We start from the raw sequence: 21971 nt of genomic DNA, 5'->3' as shown, positions 1-21971 counted from the left end.
CAAACTAGAATATAAGACAAATACGAAGAAGTTAAACACCAAAACACCTAAAAGCAACAGTCGCAGCTGCTAAATGCAGGAAGGACAACTGGCAAAAATCGCTGACTGTGCGAATGTGTAGGCTAATAGGCTTATAATGTCACTGCCCCATCATTAGGCCAAGAGTAGATCTGACTATAATTACATTTGTGTATTCCATCAAATTATTGTGTTGCTTAGATGTATTCTTATGATATGTATGACAATTTTAGCTGCAAACCGAGCTGTGTCAAACAGACTTGGAAGCAAATAAAAAAATAAATATAAAAACATAATTCAAAGCAGTAAGTAAGCTTACTTTCATATCTTATGAGTACAACAAGTACAAGGCTTTAGTGCTTCAATCATTTCTGTAGTAGGATGATATCGGTATATGCATGCACAATGATATGGCTTTGACATTGCTTGCAGCCAGCAGGAAAAAAAATGAGATGAAAAAGAGAGGAGAGAGGGCCTCCTACACACGAGTACACTCCTGCTGAGGAGCTGGCCCTGTGCAATAATGAGGGTCGCGCATATAAAAAAATCATCAGAGAAAGCCGGGCTCTGAAAACTCTTCCCTTCCTAAGAGACCCTCTCACGGTCTGTGCACCAAGCTCCACAGGATCTACAAATGGTGATGCCATTTTCCAAGAGAATTGATTGGTCAGTAGGCAGTGCTTTTACACACATTGATCTGTTATCTCAAACATAACCTGCCCCAGAGCAGGTTAGGCGTGCAGCGTAAGTTATCATGGCGATGTACCCTGGTAAGAAGCGAACCATCATTCTACTGCTGAAAACCCAAGGTTAAACCTGAAGTTACCTCGCTAACCACAAATTCTGCTTCGTAGTACAGGCTTCTGGGGCCAGATGTATAAACAATGTGTATACACAAAAACCATTCTCACACCATTTTTCACACATGCAGTGGTATTTATTACAAAAAAAATGTGCGGTGAGAATACATGTACCTCACACATCCTTTAGCTCAGGTGTAAACACAGATTTCTAGAGCCAGCTGCGTTTGATATGATAAGGAAAATGATGAAATATAAAGTGAGAGATGTGATCTAAAAGTAAAACATTGTTTGTTTACGTTGTTTGCCAGTTTCAGTCACTGTGTTATTGGTTTTGCAGTTTTCACAGCAGTGCATTTTAATCAATTTCAATTTTAAATAATTCATTATGAGTAGGTATGTCATGGACAAGTTACAGACCACCAAAAGCCAGAATGCGAACAGTGACAAAGAGCATTTCCTACAAAAGGCGGAAACACCTCAAACTTATCTAAGCATTTCAAAGACAGACATCCGGGGCTGTACGGGTAAGTTTCAGTTGTTAATTTTATATTAATAACATCCTGAAATGTTACCATTATTTGTTTGCGAACTGCGACCGCTGGCATCTGTTGTAGCAATGCGCCACGCAAAACATTCACAAAGGCTAATGTTATCTTGTTGCTGGCCTACTTTTTACCTCCCCAAAAAAGGTTATGTTTTCACTAGTGTCTGTTGGTTTGTTGGTTTGTTTGTTTGTTTATTTGTCAAGCAGGATTACGCAAAAAGTACTGAACCGGTTTTACACCAAACTTGGTGGAGGGATGGGGCCTGGAACAGGGAGGAACACATTAAAATTTTGGTGTTGATCTGGTTAAAGGGGCAGACCCAGGAATTTGTTTTCCTTAACATTGCTAGATAGAGCATTTTTCAACATTTTTGTCAATTTCGCAGGAAACAATGTATGGATCTTGATGTAATGTGCTGTTGAGATCTATGAGAGATTTATGAGTTCGTACAATTTGGCTCAGATCCAGATAATAATCCAGATCTGGTGTAAGACAATGCTGAATCTGCATTACACAGAGTTTGTTCTTACTATGTTTTATGACAAACAAATCAGTTACGTTATCAGACTACTTCCTTTTTCCTTTTATTTTTCTATTATAAGTGGTAGACAAAGGTGTAGGACTGCTTGGCGTTGGTGGGGGTTTACGCTCCACTGAGTGCCATTCAAGTGTATTACTTGATGCCTACATGTCATTGTTCTTGGTTAACTTATTGTTATAAGTTTTAAATAAAAGAGTTTATGTTGAAATACATTCATTTGTTCGATTAATTTTTTGCTGTGGTATTGAATATGGTATTGAGAAACCTTGAATTTCAGTGTTATTGGTACTGACCCAAATTACTGGTATTGTCACCTCACTATATATGAGTGATGAATTTTATCTTTCCTTTTATCCACATTGCACCCATTCATTTTATCCTTAATTATGAAGCATTTTGTAAAGTATTTTTCAATTCGAACACTATAAATGAAACATTGATCATGATGTTTAACAATGATGACTGAGATATAACCATTGATGATCGTTCACAGGTACATGTGATAATGTATTTTGAAAATTTGAAAATGTAATATGCTAATGCAACAGCTGTTCTGGTGCTGCTGGAGGATGTCGCTGATGTTACACAGCTGGCAAAACTGCCCTTCTTTGCTGTTCTTGTCATTGACAGGTCTAATAAGTATTGGAAAGACAGCAGTTTTAATTTGCGGGTGATTAGGTGCATTTTTACATCCATTTCATGCTAGTTGTGGGAGTGGAAACAAGGCTTATGCGTGTGTGCGCAGTTCCACAGTGATTGAGGTTTATAAAACAGAACCATGCATACATACAGCTTTATAAATCTGACAAAAGCATGAGTATGCATATTTCTTTCTTTGTGTGTGCACACAGACTTAGTCATGAGTCTACACACAGTTTATGCGTCTGGCCCCTGCAGTTTACTTTTACTCGAGTGCATAAATGCATGCATGCACACACAGCAGACATCATCTCGATCATAGAATAGAAAGGCTCACCAGTTGAAATGATACTTGTTTGTTCAGCTCATCCCTTTGTAACAACAATATTTGGAAACTGGAAGTTCAAATCAGACAGATAGGCTTAGTGTTTGGTGTTAAAATCCTCTTCTTTCAACTACCAGTACAATGAAAATGATCCTGTGTAAAAATTGCACTTCTTGTGAAACAGACAAAATAAAGCCTAAATGTGTCAAATCTCCTCAATAATTAACAGATTTTTTTAGAAAGAGAAAAAAAAGGGGTGAATAAAGAGCATATTAGCTCCTTCTTTGCCCCCTTTCTGTTATGGACCAGAAAACAGTAAGCAGCACATTCCAGTAAATCACAACTAATTTCAGCCCTGCTTGACGTGCCTGCTAAAGTAGAAACACATGCACTACCTCCCCTTTCTTTTCCTTCCTGCCACAGCCAGCCTACACTTTTCCTTTACTCAATCTCACAGTCTCACTGTGTTTCTCTTTCTTGTGCTTTATTCAATACAACCCTCAACCCTCATGCTTTGCACATATAGTCAAAGGATCAATATTTATCACCATATTTCATCGTCTGCTTCCAGCAAGTTTACTTTTAACTTTTTCTTTTTTTCACCAACACAAAATATAACACAAAACTACATAAACACAATCCAACACAATCTCTGTGGTTTGTCATTGCAGTGAATATTTATTGCCTCAGGCCACTGGTTGTGTTCTTTCAGGGAGCCTGAATGCAGGAAAATATCGACATAACAGGATTAACATGCCTATAGACAAGTATATGCAGTTAATGTGTTTGAAGAGCAAACATGCTGAGCTTCATAAAAGACAGTATGGAGTAATAATAGCTCGTTTTGTGTGTCAGTTCTCTAATACTATAACCTGTTTCCACACTGTCATACAAAACCGATAATACTCTGCTCTGGATCAGGGTTACTTGGCCAAGGTGGCTGTCATGTTTACCCATACACATTGCATTTGTATTTTTCTTGTGTCCTTGAAACTGTATGAAAGCCTTCCTAACTACTAACGATAATAACATTCTGCCTTACTTTACTCCAACCTCTCCACATATGAATAAAACCTCTCTTAAAGCCCAGATTGCTTGTTTCTAAAGCTAAACCCTGAGAGTTGCTACACTATGGCTCTGGCTACAAAGAACATACTAAAAAGTAATTTATCCTTCAGGCAAATGGAAGCTCAATTCTTAGATACTCAGTTTTCATCTTTTTTACTACAGGTGTTTTTCTTAAATTGTGTATATTGCATTTTATTACTTGGAGTATTCATACTGTCAGCGTTGTTTTCATGTGTTTATACATTCACAAAGCCCTTTATTAGGAACACCTGTGCACCTGCTTATTCATGCAATTATCCACTCATGTGGCAGCAGTACAATGCATAACATCCTGCAGGTACAGGTCAGGAGCTTCAGTCAATATTCACATCAAACATCAGAATGGAAAAAAAAAGGGGTTTCAGTGACTTTGACTGTGGCTTGACTGTTGGTGCCAGATGGGCTGGTATGAATATTTCTGAAACTGCTGATCTCCTGGGATTTTCACACCCAACAGTCTGCAGAGTTTACTCAGAATCTTGCGAAATACAAAAAACATCCAGTGAGCGGCAGTTCTGTGGACAGAAATGCTGTCTAGTTCAGAGAGGTCAGAGGAGAATGGCCAGAATGGTTGGAGCTGTCAAACAGGCTTTGGTAACTCAGATAACCACTCTGAGCACAACATTTTCTCAGAAAGCACAACAAGTCCAACCTTGAGGAGGACTGGCTACAACAGCAGAAGACCATGTCGGGTTCGTCTCCTGTCAGCCAGTTACAGAAATCTGAGGCTGCACTGGGCAAATGCTCACTATCACTGGACAGTTGATGACTGGAAAAACGTGGTCTGGTATGACTAATCTGGAGTTGGAGACTGGTTGGAGCTGTCAAACAGGCTATGGTAACTCAGATAACCACTCTGAGCACAACATTTTCTCAGAAAGCACAACACGTCCAACCTCGAGGAGGACTGGCTACAACAGCAGAAGACCATGTCGGGTTCGTCTCCTGTCAGCCAGTTACAGAAATCTGAGGCTGCACTGGGCAAATGCTCACTATCACTGGACACTTGATGACTGGAAAAACGTGGTCTGGTATGACTAATCTGGAGTTCTGCTGAGGCATGCAGATGGTAGCATCAGAATTTGGTGTGAACAGCCTGAATCTATGGACCAAACCTGTCTTGTATCAACAGTTCAGGCTGGTGGTGGTGGAGCAATGGTGTGGGGAATGCTTTCTTGGCACACTTTAAGCCTCTTAATACCAATCAATCATCGTCTAAATGCCAATGCCTGTTTGAGTATCGTTGCTGTGAAATGTGCATCCCTTTGGGGCCACAGTCCATCTTCTAATGCAAAGCAAAAGTCGTCTCAAATTGGTTTGGTGAACATGACAGTGAGTTGAGTGTTCTTCATTGGCCTGCCCATTCACCTGGTCTGAATCCAATAGAGGACCTTTGAGATGTGGTAGAATGGGAGATTTGCAGCATTAAATATGCAGCTGACATACCTGCAGAAATGATGTGATGCAGTCATGTCAACATGGAGCAGAATCTCAAAGGAAAGTTTCCAACATCTTGTGGAATCCAAGCAACGAAGAACTGAGGCTATTTTGAGAGCAAAGGGAGGCCCTACCCAGTATTAGTATGGTGTTCCTAATAAAGTGCTTGGTGAGTGTATGTACAGTGTATGTACATGTTTTAATCATCTGCAAGACAGACCAAAGGCAATTTTTCCACTTTTGTGAACAATAAAGTACTATAAAGTTTTATTTTACCCCTCACTTCTGTCATCCCCCTGTCTCTCTTTGTAATTATTGCCTACTGTACAAAGCTAATGTTGGGTTCACATTATAGCCTGGTGGGACATCTTTAGCAAAACCTTTAACTACATGTACTCACCGCCGAAACAAGTTTAAGATGTGGAAAAGATAAGTAGAGGCATTGTCAGCTCAAGTTTTTAAATTTCAAAATGTATGAGTCCGTCACTAAAAAGTCATTGAGCAGAAACTAACATGCATTTTTAGTTTAATTATATTGTATTTCTCATTTCTTGTGGCGGACAGCTTTGGATTAAATGAGTAATTCAACCTTGTGGTAAGAAACTGCTGTTTCCAAGTAAAAGAATTACCCCTCAAACCCAACATTTCTCAGTACTTGCTATGCCTTAATAACAGGTTGTACAGTATTTATATTTTTTCTGTAAACTCTAAACTGCATTCTAGGCACTGCATTGTTATGCTACAATACATTTTACTTTTTGCCTTTTCAATTGTTCCCAGAGATGCAAAAGGGTTGGGCTGGGGTCATTGTGGAAGTACAGTCATGCAAGACAGTACTTGATTTTAAAATTTCTTTTCCTTGGACTTCAAATTAGCCTGGTATGCTTTGATACAAGCCATGCCTCGGGAGAAAAATGTGGTCCTAACCATTGGTCAGTTGTAGTTGACCCTGTGCAAGTTACCACTTCTGACATACGTGAATGATCCACATGAGTATTTCCATCACCCAGTTTCAGTTGGTAACAAATGAAAAACACTTCTAGGTAGCGGACTCAGACTGCTGGGCTCCACTGTATATGTTCAAGATCTAGGTAGTTTCTAAGTTTCATATTTCTACACACAGACACTTGGGTGTACCACAGACATTCCCATTAACACATATGTAAAACTGGACATTTAGGTAGCCCTTAAATACAAGCTGTAAAGTACTGACAAAAAGTGCTTGGAAGCAGAGTGTACATGAAAACAGGATGGTCTCTTGTTAATATTTCCAGCTCACAAAACAAATAGACTGAAACCTAAGCAAACTGCTGTGGGTCCAAGTTTATATTTTTGTTCTTTTCTTTTTGCCAGGCCTTCACTGCACCCATCACACATAAACACAATAGCTCTGGACAGAAGCAATTATTCTCTGTACTTAAAAACAAGCATGAAAGTGTTTTTGTCCATTTGGTATAGCTAAAATTTCCTCTTTTTAACTACAAATACAACCCAAATATTTTCTCTTTGCCTGTCTCTTAGCAACTGAAGAACAGTTTTCCAGTGACATCAGGGTAGGGACTGAGAGAAAGAGTGAGAGAGATTTTTTTTTCTCTTAAAGACCTGGTTTCAATGAAGTCAGACTTGGGTGAAATTAGATTTCAGAGTGTATACAAATAGAGCAGATGTGCCACTTCAAAATGTAGTGCCAGAGTGGCAGGGTTTGGACTTTTGGGGCAGGAGAACAGGTTAAATGTTGCAAAGCATTACAAGTAAAAGCATATCCACAAAAGGAAAGAAAGCCTGACTATTGTAGGCAAAAAAAAGGTGACTGTATTACCATCTTAAATTTTAGTGAGTGACCTATTAAATGTAAAAAAAAATAATAATAAAAAAAAAAAGCTTGAATTTCTTCTCAATGTTTTTTTCTTTTTCCTGTCAGCAGTGAAGTGTGGAGCCTGCATTCCTGTCTTGACATTGCTTTGGCCGGAGAAAGATGTTAAGGCTGTGGGACTGGCTGTTCACTGACATCTGACATCAATGCAGAAAAAACATTACCTCTCACCGAGGCTTGGGTGTGTGTGTGTGTGTGCGTGTGTGTGTGTGGGTGGGTATGTGTGTCGTATGCATGTGTGTGTGTAGGCTTGCATGCGTCATTACCGTCGGTCATTCCTCCTGCGTCGGAAAAGCTTTTTGGTGTGTGCGATCTCAGCCTCATTAGGAAGGGGTGGGAAGACCTGTTAGAGACAAATCATAGAGTGAGAGACGGTTTCTGTCAAGACCAGCAATTCATATCACTATGGAAAGTATCTATAGAATTCTTCAGTACTGTACAAGTAGAACTATACTTGTACTCACCGCTGAAACTAAATTCTAACCTTTTTCTTTCGAAAGATGTTTAGGATACCCTGCAGAGCTACATTTTCTTGAGAAATCTTGGATCATCATCAAAAGTGAATGTGTTGCATGTGACATTTTTTAATGCCCGACCTTTTACAAAAATTGAAGGATTTTTATGTTCATACAAAATTTAGTCTTATTTCTCACATGTATTATTTGTGCAAATCAAACTACATCTAATAACCTAAAACCAGCAGTAGAATTACTGAATATCTCCATGGATTTCATTGAGTGAAAGATAGCTGCTGTGTACTTGATGTGGATGAATGCTTTTCCACCTCACTACTACTACAACCTAATGCTGCTGAACAGGCAGGCTGCAGTGATGAGAGCTTCATACCCAGATAGTCTACAGCTAGAGATGGCCTTAGTTGTGGGCTGACTCTTAATATCAGGACAGAACAACTGGACAGCTATGACGAAGGTGTTTGCCTGCGTCCAATCACTCCCTCATTTACTCATTCACCTCTCCCTATGCAGTATATACGTATATACTCCCCAATCAGTAACCTACTCCATAGTGAGCAGTAAATTGAGGTCTGGAAACCTTTTAATCATCTTCATTTTGCATCATAACTGACAGTTGTGGAGATGCACAAAGGTAATTTTCACATGTATAAAAAATGCAGGACTTTGCATTGTGGGATTGTTAGCAGAAAAGTAGTTTACATTCCATTGTGGGAATTTTTGAAGGCACTATATAAGTGCATACATTTAGACACAAAATTTGAACATTCAAATAAAATGTCGGCAGGTTGATATAATACACTATATACCAAATAGAGAGTGATTTCGGGCACATGCTTGGTTCACTGCTCTAAATTAATGCACCTGTAGGTAAGCAGCAGCAACAATGAAGCTTAGCTATACCGTGAAAGATCTTTGAGCTAAGGTTATTTCTGTAACAAGGAAAATAAAATTGACGATTGGCTTCTTAGTGAGAACCGCTTAAATTTAATATCAAATGCTCTTGATTTTTACACGAACGTGGATGTCCAAAACTAACTAATGGTAGGAGAAGGAAAGAGAAGACGCTTAAAATTAGCCAGGTAGCTGGTATCCTGTGAGTCTGAAGGACAGTTGCAGGGGAAAGGAGAGAGAAGACATGACCAAAACTGCACAGAAAATTAGGAGATGTGGAGAAGTTACATTTAACAATGTCAGAGGGGAAGAGAGTTAGCGATGGAGAGTTAAAATGTCTGTATCTGTGACGATACGTAACGTTGTAACTGCTAGAACCGCTGTTTCAATAATATCTGGTAGCAGGGTGCACCGCTTTCTCTATTCTCTCTCTCCTGATGAACATTTAATAAACGGGATTTACAAACTCCTGCCATATTCTTGAGAAACCTACTCTTTCCTGTATATCTAGTGATTGCCTAGAAGCTCAAGTGACAGCAATTGTTAGGTACAGGAGCTACATTTAATTTTTGAAACAAAAAAGTGGGATCAATATTAGTTGAAGTAAATGAACAAGAGGTATTTTTAATTTGATTTCAAATGGCATTTTGTTGGGAAGTGACTATGGGATGTACAACCTGTCGGGCATTGTCTTTTACTTGTACAGTTCACTTCGTGTGAAGCATCCATCATAAATTAAACATCAGCCCTGTCAATCAAACAGCAAACTCCCCCTTCTCTCATCATCAGTGTGGGCTGTTACCATGGTTACAGGTGGCCTAGGCCTAGCGCTGTTGTGAATACAAACAGTATGCAATGTTGGACGATGTAATGGTAGGATGGTTGCATTCATTAATGTACTGTTGTACATAGGGGGTCAAGACATTATGCTACAAGCAGATAACTGTGCATAATGTGAGCGGCGGACTCTGGAGTTTTTTGTGACCCTGAGGAAAGCACCTACACCTGCATCATCTACATTCACAATCAATGAGTGTCAATGTCAGTCATTGATCAGGGATGCATGTGTGTGTGCTGTGCAGCAGACAGCTGAAGGCTGATGCAATAAGCTCTGAATATCATCAAACACTCAAAACAATGCATTGTGCAAGAAGGTGACCACAGTCTGTAAGAAGGAAATAGAGCTCTGTTTGCTCTTCGTACAGTATCATTCAGTTATTGTTCCTTTTGTGATTTCTTGATAAAAGAATAACAAAAAGGGGAACCAAAGAGTTTATCTCAGCACATCTTGTCCCATGACCAATTAATGTCCACCATGTAATGACATTAATGTCTAATTCTCGTGATATTAATTCTAGAAGCAGCAAGCATGCATATTTGGATGATTCTAATCTTTTTAAAGAAAATAAGAGAGTTACAGAAAATGTTTCTGAACCGTTCTGTAGTGCTGTAATGGCTTAAGGCAATCTTTTAGTAATCTACAAGGACAGCATTCATGCACACATATAGACCATACACCATATCTGCACTGCGTAGTCACAGTTTTGCTTGAGCACAAATACACACCAAAACTAAAAATTCTTCTAATATTTTTGGTTGCAGCAAGTGTCTTTAGATTTCTTCGATTTTCTCTGTCACACAAACATACTTTACATTCAGACATCCAGAAACACATTCTGTAGATATTCAAATGAGTTTTAAAAGAGCGCTTGATATTTGATACTGCAGCTCTAACCTACTTCCCTGTTAGAGAGGCTTCTGGGGAATCGTCAGATTCTGATTGAATCCAGATGTGAGAGGCAGAAAGTGTGTGTGTGTGTGTGTGTGTGTGTGTGTGTGTGTGTGTGTGTGTGTGTGTGTGTGTGTGTGTGTGTCGGGGGCACACAAAAAAAAAAAAAGCAGACAAACACACACTTAAACTGTCTGTTAGCACAAAGCTTTACTCGGACCATAGCGATTTAAAAGGTTTCATAAAAAACCCAAAAGTATTAGTATCTGTGAAATTCTGCTTTTTTTCCCCAGACTTCAACTTCTTGCCACTACAAGAGTCTGACAGGGAGAAAAAGTAGGAGGAGAAAGAAATAGAGGAACTGTTACATGTTTAGCTACTGTAGTTTTCCTCTAGGATATCATTAGCTGTAATTCTGCCTTCAAATGGTAACCAGATGACAGTGAGCGCACGCATACACACACACACACACACACACACACACACACACACACACACACACACACACACACACACACACACAAAAGAGGAAGTGATGTACACTACACATATTTAACAAAACCCTTTAACTTAGTAGTAGTACTTTTCCATTGCTAGTTCAGATTGTGTTTTAAAAGAATCTCAGATTTTTGCTGTAAATTAAAAAAAATGGGTCTCTTAAATCATGCAAATCTATAGCCAAAGAACAAAAGCATTATTTTGGACAACAGCAATGCATTAGAGAAAGGCTCTAGACTCGTCTGTGCACAGTTTATAATGCATCCGACAGAAACATAGACGCAGGAAGCGAGAGATGTAGAATCGTCTCTATGGCTGACGGGGAATGCTGCGTTTGTGTTTTTCTGTGTGTGTGTGCGTGCGTGCAAATATGCTATCTCCAGGTAGCAGCCAGTACAGGGCAGATCAAAGAGAAGCATGTGCTGTCCTGGTCCCCAGACAGAAGACCTCTCGACTTGAGGCAGGCAGAGTGAGCCCTGTGGACGTGACAAGGATGGTGGTGGTGGTGGTGGTGGTTTGGGTGGGTGGGTGGGTGGGGGGTGGGTGGGTGTCTGTGCAAGTGGAAGAGAGACTGAGAAGACAGAAACAGAAAGGGATTTTGTGTGTGTATTTGTTTATACTTGCATGTTTGTCAGAAAAATGCAGCAATGATTTGCTAATGTGGACATGTAAGATGTATGAAAATGTATGAAAAAGGTTTTTGAAAAGTAGGACATATTTGTATGCAATTTTGTGGGTACATGTGCATTGTGTATATGTTTAAATCTATGAGCATGTGTTTTTGTTTTGTTTTTTTGTCTGTCTATATGTTTAATCTTTGTATAATTTTTGTACAAGAGAATTTTTGTGTTCCTTTATACGGCGAAATCAATGAAATATAAATTACATAGAAGAAAGATGTGTTCAAAAATTGAAAGGGGGGTTGCATGTGACTGCATGAAAGTGTTGCTACAGGTACAGACAAAATATATATAATATAAAGTGTTATCCAGGGGGTCCAGTCTGAGTAAAAGATCCAGGAGTATCCATCAGACAGCAAAAACCTGCAAAGTGGTTAATAATACTATGACGCTAGAAATTTCCCACGGCCACAATCACAAGGTAAACACTAGAATAACCCCGTTCACACTACAAAGTTATCTACCATCTGTGTGTGCTGGCACATATTTGATTGGCCACTGCCATGCAGGATCCTGGAGGAGTCTGGAGGTAAGACCATAGAGGAGATTATTGCAGTAGTCTTGAGTCTTAAAGAGCAATTTGAGTGGATGAAAGCTGTAGGAGCAGGAAGGGAAGAAGATGGAATATACAGTAGATTTTTTTAATGAAAAAAATATAGTTTGACAGTATGAGTGATGCGAGGTTTGAAGGAAAGAACAGAATCAAAATGCAAGAGAAAAATTACAGGAACTGTCAACACAGAAGGAGAAGCTTTGCATGTTATGTTGAGGGATTTGAGGCCAATGATGATGACTTCACAGTCATGACAGTTAATTTGAGAAAAATTGCATTTCATCTGGGTTTTTATATCCTCGAGGCAACTGGTGATAGCGGATCAGGCAGTGACAGTTGCGAATGCTGGCTAGCTTGTTAGCCGCTTCTTGCTAATTTGGAGTTAGGGTTTTGATCTAAAGCATTAATCATTTGTTTTAACCGAAGCCTAAAGGAGCTAGCTTTTTTGACATGGACAAGCATTACACATGAATTTCAAAGGCTAAAAATTCTCATCCCTACTGTAAAAGGCTTTAGTCCCTTTTATAAGACTGAAAAAAAACAAGGCAGTAAGTTACTGTAAAACACAAGCATCAAACTCAAGTTTTGCAGGCTCAAACTCACAGCGAGTCTCAGTTGTCACACACTGTGCCAACAGCCAAAAATCAAATTAGTTTGCTGTCAAGTTTATATTTTACAACCTTGATTGAGGTGTGTGTTTGTGTGTGCATTGTATTATGTGCTTGGGTGTGCGCATCTGCCTTGAGAGGAAGTTGACATACCCTGCAGCATTCCAGGGAAAATCACAGGTCACTGGGAGAGGCTACCTGGGATGGCTAACAGAGAGGATGTGTCCTTTCTGCATCAACACATAGCCACGTAGCTCCCAAGAAACCATACCTTCAATACCTTCTCTGAAAGGGACGAATAATTTTGCTTTGAAAAGGTTGACCAAACTCCTAAACAGCAAATTTCCCGACTTACCCTTGGTAGTATCTAAAAAGCGTGTTAATTTTTCCGCGGGTTTTGCCAAAGGGTCATGGACCGGGGTCAAATACCATTGTTGATCCATTCATAACAGTGACACTGCTTTAGTGTGAAAGGGGTATAAGTAACAAGGAAGGAAAGTAAGGAAATGAGAAAAGCGAACAGGGATGGAAATGTGAAGAATAGAAACTGAGAATAACGGTTATAGAACTTTCTCTGCAGTAGCATGGAAAGTGAAGTGCATGTCTTCCTGTCCCCTCTAGTGTAAAACAATTCTGGTATGATGCTCATTCAGTCAGTCCATTGTTTTTCTCAGCTTATTTATGTTGCAAGGGCTTTCAGCCAAAAGCAATAAATTTAAAACTGCCCCAGGGGTGGCATTACGGGACAGGTTGTTGAGAGCAGAGGTGAAAGAGAGCAAGTGTGACAACAAGAGAGACTGTAAATACAAGATAGCAGGCACGTAAAAGACAGAGAGGGAAGCACAAATGGATTCACTGAAAGAATTTAGACGTTTTGCCCACATACCAAGCCTGAATGAATACTGTCTCTCCCTGTGTATATGGAAATAAAGATATTCTGTTTTATGTGTTGGTGAGTTGGAAGTTTGTAACTGTGATAAAATGTCTTTCATGTATTATTATACACAGCTACATATAACTATATAATTAACTATAACTGTTATATATAATTTAAATCTGCATCAAGAGAAAAAGTTAAACCCGCTGTCTTTTTAAAACTGCCAAAGGGAAGACATTTTAATGTCCTTAAAACTGCAATTAGTGATCATTTTGGCCATATAGTGGCAGCAGAAACAAGCTGTGAACACAGCACTGACATTCTGTGATATGGTGAACTTGTAAGCAAGCAGTTGCTTATTTAAACATCCAACAGTTACAAGCGACATTATCGTTCATTTGGAATTGTGGTTTGTCCACCTGGCAAATCAAAGTTCCATATTGTCTCTCTTTTAGCCAATTTGGTCTCCACCAATTCCTGAGGGAAAGAGGGAAATACCTGGCTATTTAGCTGCTCCACTATGTTCACCAGCAAGTCTCTAACTGTGTCTGTCTGTTGTCTGGTGCTGAACAGGTTGTTGAGCTTTTTCACTGAAAACACCTGTCTGCTGCGGCCGAAAATGATTCTACGAGAGTGCTGAGAGTGAACCAACACAGTAAATTTTCAGACCGACAGCTAAACAATTAGTTGACACTCGGTACGAAGCTCTGTAAAGGTGACTGGAGCTGCAAAGTGATAATTTGATTGATAATTCTCTGTAGATTCATCGCCACAAGTGTCCCATTTCACATTGACATATTGTTTTTACATTGTCATTTGATGCGTTGTTAGTGTAAAATATTGGTTATAGTCGCTGTAAGCTGTACAGATCATGTTGCAATTGTCTAAAATTGGATTTGTTATATCAGAGCTTCAATTTTGAGCACGGGTCAATACCAAATAGCAAATATTGCCCGTTTGAATTACTTCCACTTTGGTGTGCTTAAGTGAAATTTAACTTAAAACTGCACTGATTTTGTGCCCAATAGGAAACCCTAGAGTGTAATATCACTAAACGTGACATTTTATGATTTGTGAGCAGTACTGGGGGCTGTCATTAAACCTCTCAGTATATGTTTTAAAATCTTTTACTATTTGATCATAATAATTAACATTAATTGATCAAAAAAAATATTTTAAAAGTTTTTTTTAAAGTGCATTGAGAATTAAGTGACAGGAAATACTAAGAAAATTGGCACTGGCATGCTGCTGTGATGATCCCAGATATGCATCTAGGTCACTCGTGTTAGAAATCAAGTTAACATTTAGGACTTCTCAAATTGTTTTTCTGTAAAATCCCTGTAGTAAAGGATTTGCTTCATGTTTCATACTTTCATACCTTTCATGTAGCTGCAGCTGATGCCTGCCAACAGCACAGAAAGAAGTGATATAGAGCTGCCACAGTCAGGTATAGCAGGTGATCAGTGATAAGAGGCAAAGATGTGAGGTCCTGACATCCATGTCTCATTTAATAAGTGATCTGAAGCCAGGGCCACAGCAAAGCACAGACAGATAGACAGGTACATCAAAGAACTCGGGGGTCTAGCTACAGGAGGAGATGGAGCCATTGTGGGATCAAAGTGTCAGAGAAAATAAAGAGGAAAAAAAAAAAAAAAAAGAAACTTTAGTATCCAATAGAAATGTAATCATGCAACAACCACTGCTGCAGCAGCAGGTTTCCTGTGCTCACAGCACTGTTCTAGCCATCTCTCTCAACGATTAAAAAAAAAAAAAAAAGACGTCCATCATATGTGCTCTATGCTACGTTACATCGACAGTCACCTCATCTTCTCTGCAGGATCAGGCGTGGTGCTTTGTGTTTGCATGTATGATCTGATTTGCATTATATTTGTTTAATGACCTTTACTCTTGAGAGGACATTTTTAGCTGCTGCTTAAAGTTAAACAAGTGGATTTTACCAATATATTACAGGCATAAGTTGACAGTATGGGCAGCAGTCACAGGTGACTGACCTATCACAAAACAGAGGCTAGGGACAGAAAATTAATTTAATTATGGAACAGGTTGGCAGTTACCTTGTTTCTTGGGATTTAGAACACCGGTAATATGCCAATTACATACACCAATTCAATAATTAAAGTAGAGAAAAAAGAAAAGAGGGCGTTAGGTAAGTGTCCCTCCTTTTTGGCCTGTTTTACGAGGCATATACAAGCATTTGTAATAGAATAAATATGGTAAATCTTGTCTTTCTGTACATATTAACATATTCTGGCTGTCATTCAGATGCAATATATTTAACAGGTCAAATTACTCATGAGCGATTAATGAATACCTCTGTGGGATTAGTCACAAATTTCCCAAGGTATCCTGCTTTCCTGCATGCACTCAAGTCTCCAGTGTTTCTCCCGTGATTGAGCCCAGAGCACAACAGTGTACAGTGGTGATTAAGCCAGTATGTGTGCGGTTGATAGAGTGTAGGAGCCAAGCAGCAGTAGGACCAGGGACAATAGCAGGAAGAGACCACAGGGAGGGGGCTGCCGGTCACCATGACCCCCTGGATATTGTTCTGCTGCCCACCAACATTTGAAGGATGGAGGGGAGGAGTGAAGGACGACATGAGGAGAGGAAGGAGGAGGACGGAGCATAATGATGGTGGTCAGAAGAGAATAGGAAAAAGGAAACAGCAAATAGGAAGAAGCAAAGGGAGACGAAGTAAAACGATGTCAGAAAAGACGTGAAGGGGACAGACAAGTGTGTTTGAGGAGAGCAGAGACGTACAGGAACAGTAAATGTGTGTGAGTAAATACTGTGAGTGAATTGCAGGTCTCAGACAAACTGACAGCTGATAGACAGACCACCAAAAAAGCCCACTCCACCCCCAATGTCCCTTCTCAACTGGAGTCCTGCTCTGCGGCACGTACACTTCCAGATAGAGGGGCCAACCAGTCTGTAATATCTCAGCTCCAGACTCCTGCTTTGTTCCCCTGTTGGGACGGCTTTGTCCACAGACCAGACCGGATGTCTCCTCAGTGACTAGGCGCTTTCTCCCTCTCTCCTTGGTCTCACCCTACCCCGCTGTTCCTTCTCTGGTGCCCTCCATTCTTGAAGAAATCTAGAACTCTAGTCAACATTAACGAATCAGCAGCTTGTACAATCATCTGGAGTCCCTCTTCGAGATGAATTTTACCTTGTGGCTTTTATTTCATACTTTTCAGGAATACAGTATATCACTTAACTGGTAAAAAGTAATATGTTTCAGTTTGACTTTAAAACAGAAGACTAGGCCTGCAACCAAGGATTATTTTCATTACCGATTAATCTGTTGATTGTTTCTTGATTAATTGATTAAGCCTTTGGTCTATAAAATGTCAGAAAATGGTGAACATGGCCATCACAGCTTCCCAAAGCCCAAGGTGATGTCCTCAAATTTCTTTCAAATATCAAATTTTGTCTGACCAACAGCCGGACACCCAATGGTACTCACTTTACAATTGTAAAAGAATAAGGAACCCAGCAAATACTCACATTTGAGAAAGTTAAACGAGAAATTTTGGCATTAAAAAAAAAAAAAAAAAACGTTGCTGATTCATTTTCTGTCGATCTACTTCTTGATTATTCAAATAATCATTGCAGTTTTACACTGGACAGTAGAGAATTAATCAAAAATCTGTTTATTATGGTGTATGAGTTTTCTTGCCATCATTAAATATCTGTAACGCTGTTTTTTTTTGTAATAAAAATTAAGGTAACACTCCTATTGTTGATGGTGTGTGGGTTTATCAGACTTCAGCTGGCAATTATTGATGCAGTGGCAACACAACTTTAAAGTGCTTCTGAAAACACTTTATCGATTGGTCGATCAAATATTCTTCTCTAATTTTTGTTTTATCCTTGATATTTCATTATGTCTATTGTAGATTTTTAATTATATGTGTTTTATTGGTTTTCTGGCTTATTTATTTTTTGTAATTTATTTAATTTCCATATCTTTGTTTTAATTCTTCATTTTGTGTAAATGATTATTATTCAGTAAAACTATTGGTGTTCATGTTTCATATTATTCAGGATTCATGTTATACCTGGTATGAATCCACAGATCAAATACTTGCTGTCTGACCCCTGAATGCTTCTGTCGCTACGACCTGAGGGTGGGGGTTATTGTATGTATAGGTTGACATTCCAGAGGGGCCAGTAGAGGTGCAGCAGAATCTGAAGGCGAAAGGAAGAAGCCCATTCTCACCGAGTTGCTCTCACACCCCCACACACGAACGAGATGTTTTCCACATCCCAGGGCTATTTGTAAATCTATCCTGGCTGCTGGAAAAGGGAAATGAGTGTGGGTAGGAAGTGTGGGATTTAGATGGGAACTTGAATGATGTAGCCCTGCCATACAGTAGCTTTAGTCGATGACTGGGGAAAAGAGACATGTTGCTTTGTTACATGGATTATGATTATATAAATGCTGGACAGCAATTTTTATAATAAACAAATATTATCTTCTTACAAACAGTAAACATCCGTAATGCAAAAGTAAAGCGTGGACCACGAGTTACTGGTGGAAGAAACATTCAGATCCTTTATTTAAGTAAAAGTTAGTATGTTGCAACATTTTAAAAATCCTCTGTTACAAGTCAAATTCCTGCATTCAAACTCAAATACAGAACAGAAGTATTAACAGCAAAATGTACTTAAAGTATTAAAAAAATGTCCAGGTTCTGCAGTATAATGTCCCCTGCGACTGATATATTAGTTTATATGACATTATTTGATTGTTAATATTAATGGATCAATAAGTAAAAAATGTTTTACTGTTGTAGTTACTTGAGGTCAAACTAGTTTTAACTATTTTATCTACAGTTAGTAGTTTAGTCCAGTGGATCGGAAAATAGGGGTCAGGCCCTTCCAAAGGGTCACAAGATAAATCTGAGATATGTGGTGAGGTGATTAATGGGACATAAGCATAAAAAACAAAGTTCTGATAAACACATTTATATTCCTTACTCTAATGGTTTTAATCCTCTAATGCTTTTGTGAAATATAAGATAAGTTGACCTCTTTAGGCATCAAATATCTTCTTTTAGTTAATTTTATTTAAACGGTTTACATTATAATGAGAAGCTGAGAGGGGAAACATTTTTTTCGTAAGAGCTCACAAGCCAAAAAGTTTGGGAACCACCGGTTTAATCTTTTACAATGTGCTGTATTTTATAAACTTATGTCATGTGTTTTATATAAAACCTTATTCCCTAAAGTAATCAGTAACTGATACAGTCAGAAAACTATTACAATTTTAAATATTGCTCCCTGAAATGTAGTGGAGTAGAAGTATAAAGTAGTATAAAATGGAAAAATTCAAGTAAAGTACAAATACCTCAAAATGGTACAGTACTTGTGTAAATGTACTTTGTACATTACACCACTGTCATGAGCTAACAAGTGAGGTTAGACAGCCAGTCAAGTGTTTTAACAGCCACCAATAAAAATCCCTTGCCACATAATATTATTGTTGTTACAGTAGTGAGGATGGAGGTGTACGTGGAAAGTGCCAGCAGAAAGGAAGGATCTTCGCAGCCACACAGCCAGGGCATTCAGTATCAACTCTAAGCAGAAAAACCATGATACCAACATTTTCTAATGCAAAACATACTCTCACTCTCTCACAGACAACTAGTAAAATCATAAATAGCATGATATATTCTTTTTTTAGTGTGAAGTTTGATTTGCATGTGATCTGAGTCAATTACCATTGAGGATCTTCCAATCCAATACTGATATTTTCCTATATAACACAGCTTCAAAGGGCACATACTATAATAAAGAAGAATCAACTGTGTAGACATTACCATACACTCCCCTTTACGGCTGTGATTATATTGATTATTTCATTATTGATTAAGCTTTCAATTAACTTCTTGATTCAGCAATTAACTGCTCTTTAATAAAATGAGAGAAAATAATAAAAAATACCCATCAGAGTTTCCCGAAGTTCAAGCTGACATATTCATACGTCTTGTTGTCTGACCAATAGTCCAAAACTAAAAGACACTAAGTTTGATATCATAGAAGACTAAGAAAACCAGCAAATGTTCACATTTGAGATGTTGGAGCCAATGAATAATTAGTATTTTCGCTTGAAAAATTAGTAATTCGATTCATAGATCATCAAAACAGTTGGCAACTATGTTTATGTGGATCGACTAATCAATTAATCAACCAACTGTTTCAGCCCTACTCCCTTTAAAGGCTGAAACACTGATTAATCATTTAAAATGCAATTAATTTTTTTTTATCCATTTGGTGCTGATTTGTTAATGATTAGTTCTGACATTTCTAGATATTTGAAGAAAAAAATAAAAATAACTTCTGAAGATGGTCCATACTCTTGACTGCAAACCACTGTAACTTCAGGTCAGCTAAATTATACAATGATTGTGATGTGACTTTTTTATTTTACAGTGTCTCTAAAACCTACTGGCAAAGTGGAAAATGGAAACTTTAGTGCCCTCCCAGTTGTCTTAGGGGAACATTCAAGACCAAGGAAAGCCCTGTCATTAGAACGAGAAACAACTGGGCATCAGTGGCCTTGCACCATGGCTGCATGACCCTGGGCATAATACTCGGTACAGACAGAATGTGAAAGAGAGACTGTGTGAGGATGGCAAAAGTCAGAAACAGCTCAGGAATGTGAGGGAGAGAAAGAAAGAGAAAATGTGGCACTCACTCCCCAGCTCTGTGTATCTGACCTTACTGTGTCCCAGTGCCAACACACATCCGATCCCAAGCACACCAGACAGACGCAGTTGATCCCATCTTTCTTTTGGCCCTAACTGAATGAACGGAAAGGCAATGTTGGCTCAGGACTTATTTAATGCGGAAGCCATCTTGGTAGCACAACTTGGCCCATCTTGGCTGAGACTCTATGAGAGACGAAAACGCAGCTCAGTTCAGAGGCCAAGAGGGGAAGGAAAGAGGAAGACACTGTAGCTCAAACACTATGAAAGATGGAAGACATCTTGGCTCAGAAAGCGAGGTAGGAAGAGAGAAGGGTGATATTGGTGACCTAGAGTGAACTCTGCAGCCCCAATGAATCCAAAATCACCTTGGAAAACACAACACACACAGCTGCAAAATTAATTTCACTTTGTTGATGGCAGTTATCATATTCAGAGATACATTATAATGAAATTAGGAAGGTGTTGTTGTAATATGCCTTTTCCACTGTAAAACATATGTACAGAAAGGACATATATCCACACAACAGAAGCATTCTGTACCTCCAATCCTTCTGCCAGTCTCTAAAAATCTAACAAAATGAAGTAGGTATTTTCAAAGTTACAGTCTTTGCCCCCCCCCCCCCTTTCTTTTCCTAATCGTCTGCTGAGGCTCAGCAAGGACACATTGTCTGGGGAGACAAAAAGAGGACTGAAAATACCATAACGGAAACCACCCACTTGATTTGTCTAATTCAGACTGAGGTAGCCTCATATAAGCTTCAGCTGAACTAAAGAATACATTTATACACAAAAAGAGGACTGTGGATTTTTAATTTTGTGGATGGGGGCCATGTCAGGAAGAGCTTTCTATACAAAGGATGGAGGGGAGGAATTATTGCAGCAACTAATAACTGTTACAGTGTACATATGGACATGTGAATACCGCTTGGAGACAGTACGAAGTGTTTAATTGTTTAAATTGAGCTCAAATGCTGTTGAGGCTTGAAACTGAAAAACAACCACTGCCTCGGAAACCTACATCACTTCTCTGTAGACAACCACAGTTGGCAGTTTATTAGGTACACCTAGCTAAAACTAATGCAGTCTCATACAAAAGTCCTGCAATAAACCCTAACTTTATTACAGCTATAAAGTTCAGTTTGTGTTGAAATAGTTTTAGAGGGGTGTTGATTCAAATTTATGGTCATTTTGGAGGTTGTAGTTTGTGGTGCTGCTGAATTGTATGCGTTATTGTATAGGTGTTTCGACTATTTTGTCTACCTCATTTATATCAATGAGGATAGACCAAATAACATGAACACCTCTTTTTATAATGCAATACAGTTCTGCAGCACCACAAACTACATCCTCCAATATGATCATAAAGTTGAATCAACACCGCTCTAAAACTATTTCTATAAAAACTAACATTATAACCCTTCATGATGCAGGATTTATTGCAGGGCTGTTCTTTTTGACTGTTATTCATATACATAACCACCAGAGGTCAGTCTAACATTTTTTACCCACTTCTCACATCAGTGACAGCTCACTTCAGCATCTGCCCAGTAGGTGTCACCAAAGGTTCATTTATGATCAACCAGTCTCATTTTTAATTGCAGTCTACTCTATACAGACTGATCTTACGCGTATTAATT

At 38.8% G+C, this 21971-nt stretch overlaps 1 protein-coding gene across 8 annotated transcripts in view; it reads right to left on the bottom strand.

The window, feature by feature from the left end:
- Window positions 1–21971, bottom strand: part of ctif (CBP80/20-dependent translation initiation factor) — a 75749-nt gene that overhangs the window by 35842 nt on the left and 17936 nt on the right. For all 8 annotated transcript variants that reach the window (XR_005709706.1, XM_040157697.1, XM_040157700.1 and 5 more), the window contains exon 8: window positions 7555–7631. Coding sequence is in view for 7 of the 8 variants with exons in the window: in XM_040157697.1 (XP_040013631.1) it covers window positions 7555–7631 (77 nt within the window). In the remaining variant the exon portion in view is untranslated. The remainder of the gene's footprint in view (window positions 1–7554; window positions 7632–21971) is intronic.

This window comes from Xiphias gladius, chromosome 20 (assembly GCF_016859285.1).
Source record: "Xiphias gladius isolate SHS-SW01 ecotype Sanya breed wild chromosome 20, ASM1685928v1, whole genome shotgun sequence".
NCBI lineage: Eukaryota > Metazoa > Chordata > Actinopteri > Istiophoriformes > Xiphiidae > Xiphias > Xiphias gladius.
Note: the sequence above shows the minus strand (reverse complement) of the source record. Positions and strands in the feature narration are given on the sequence as shown.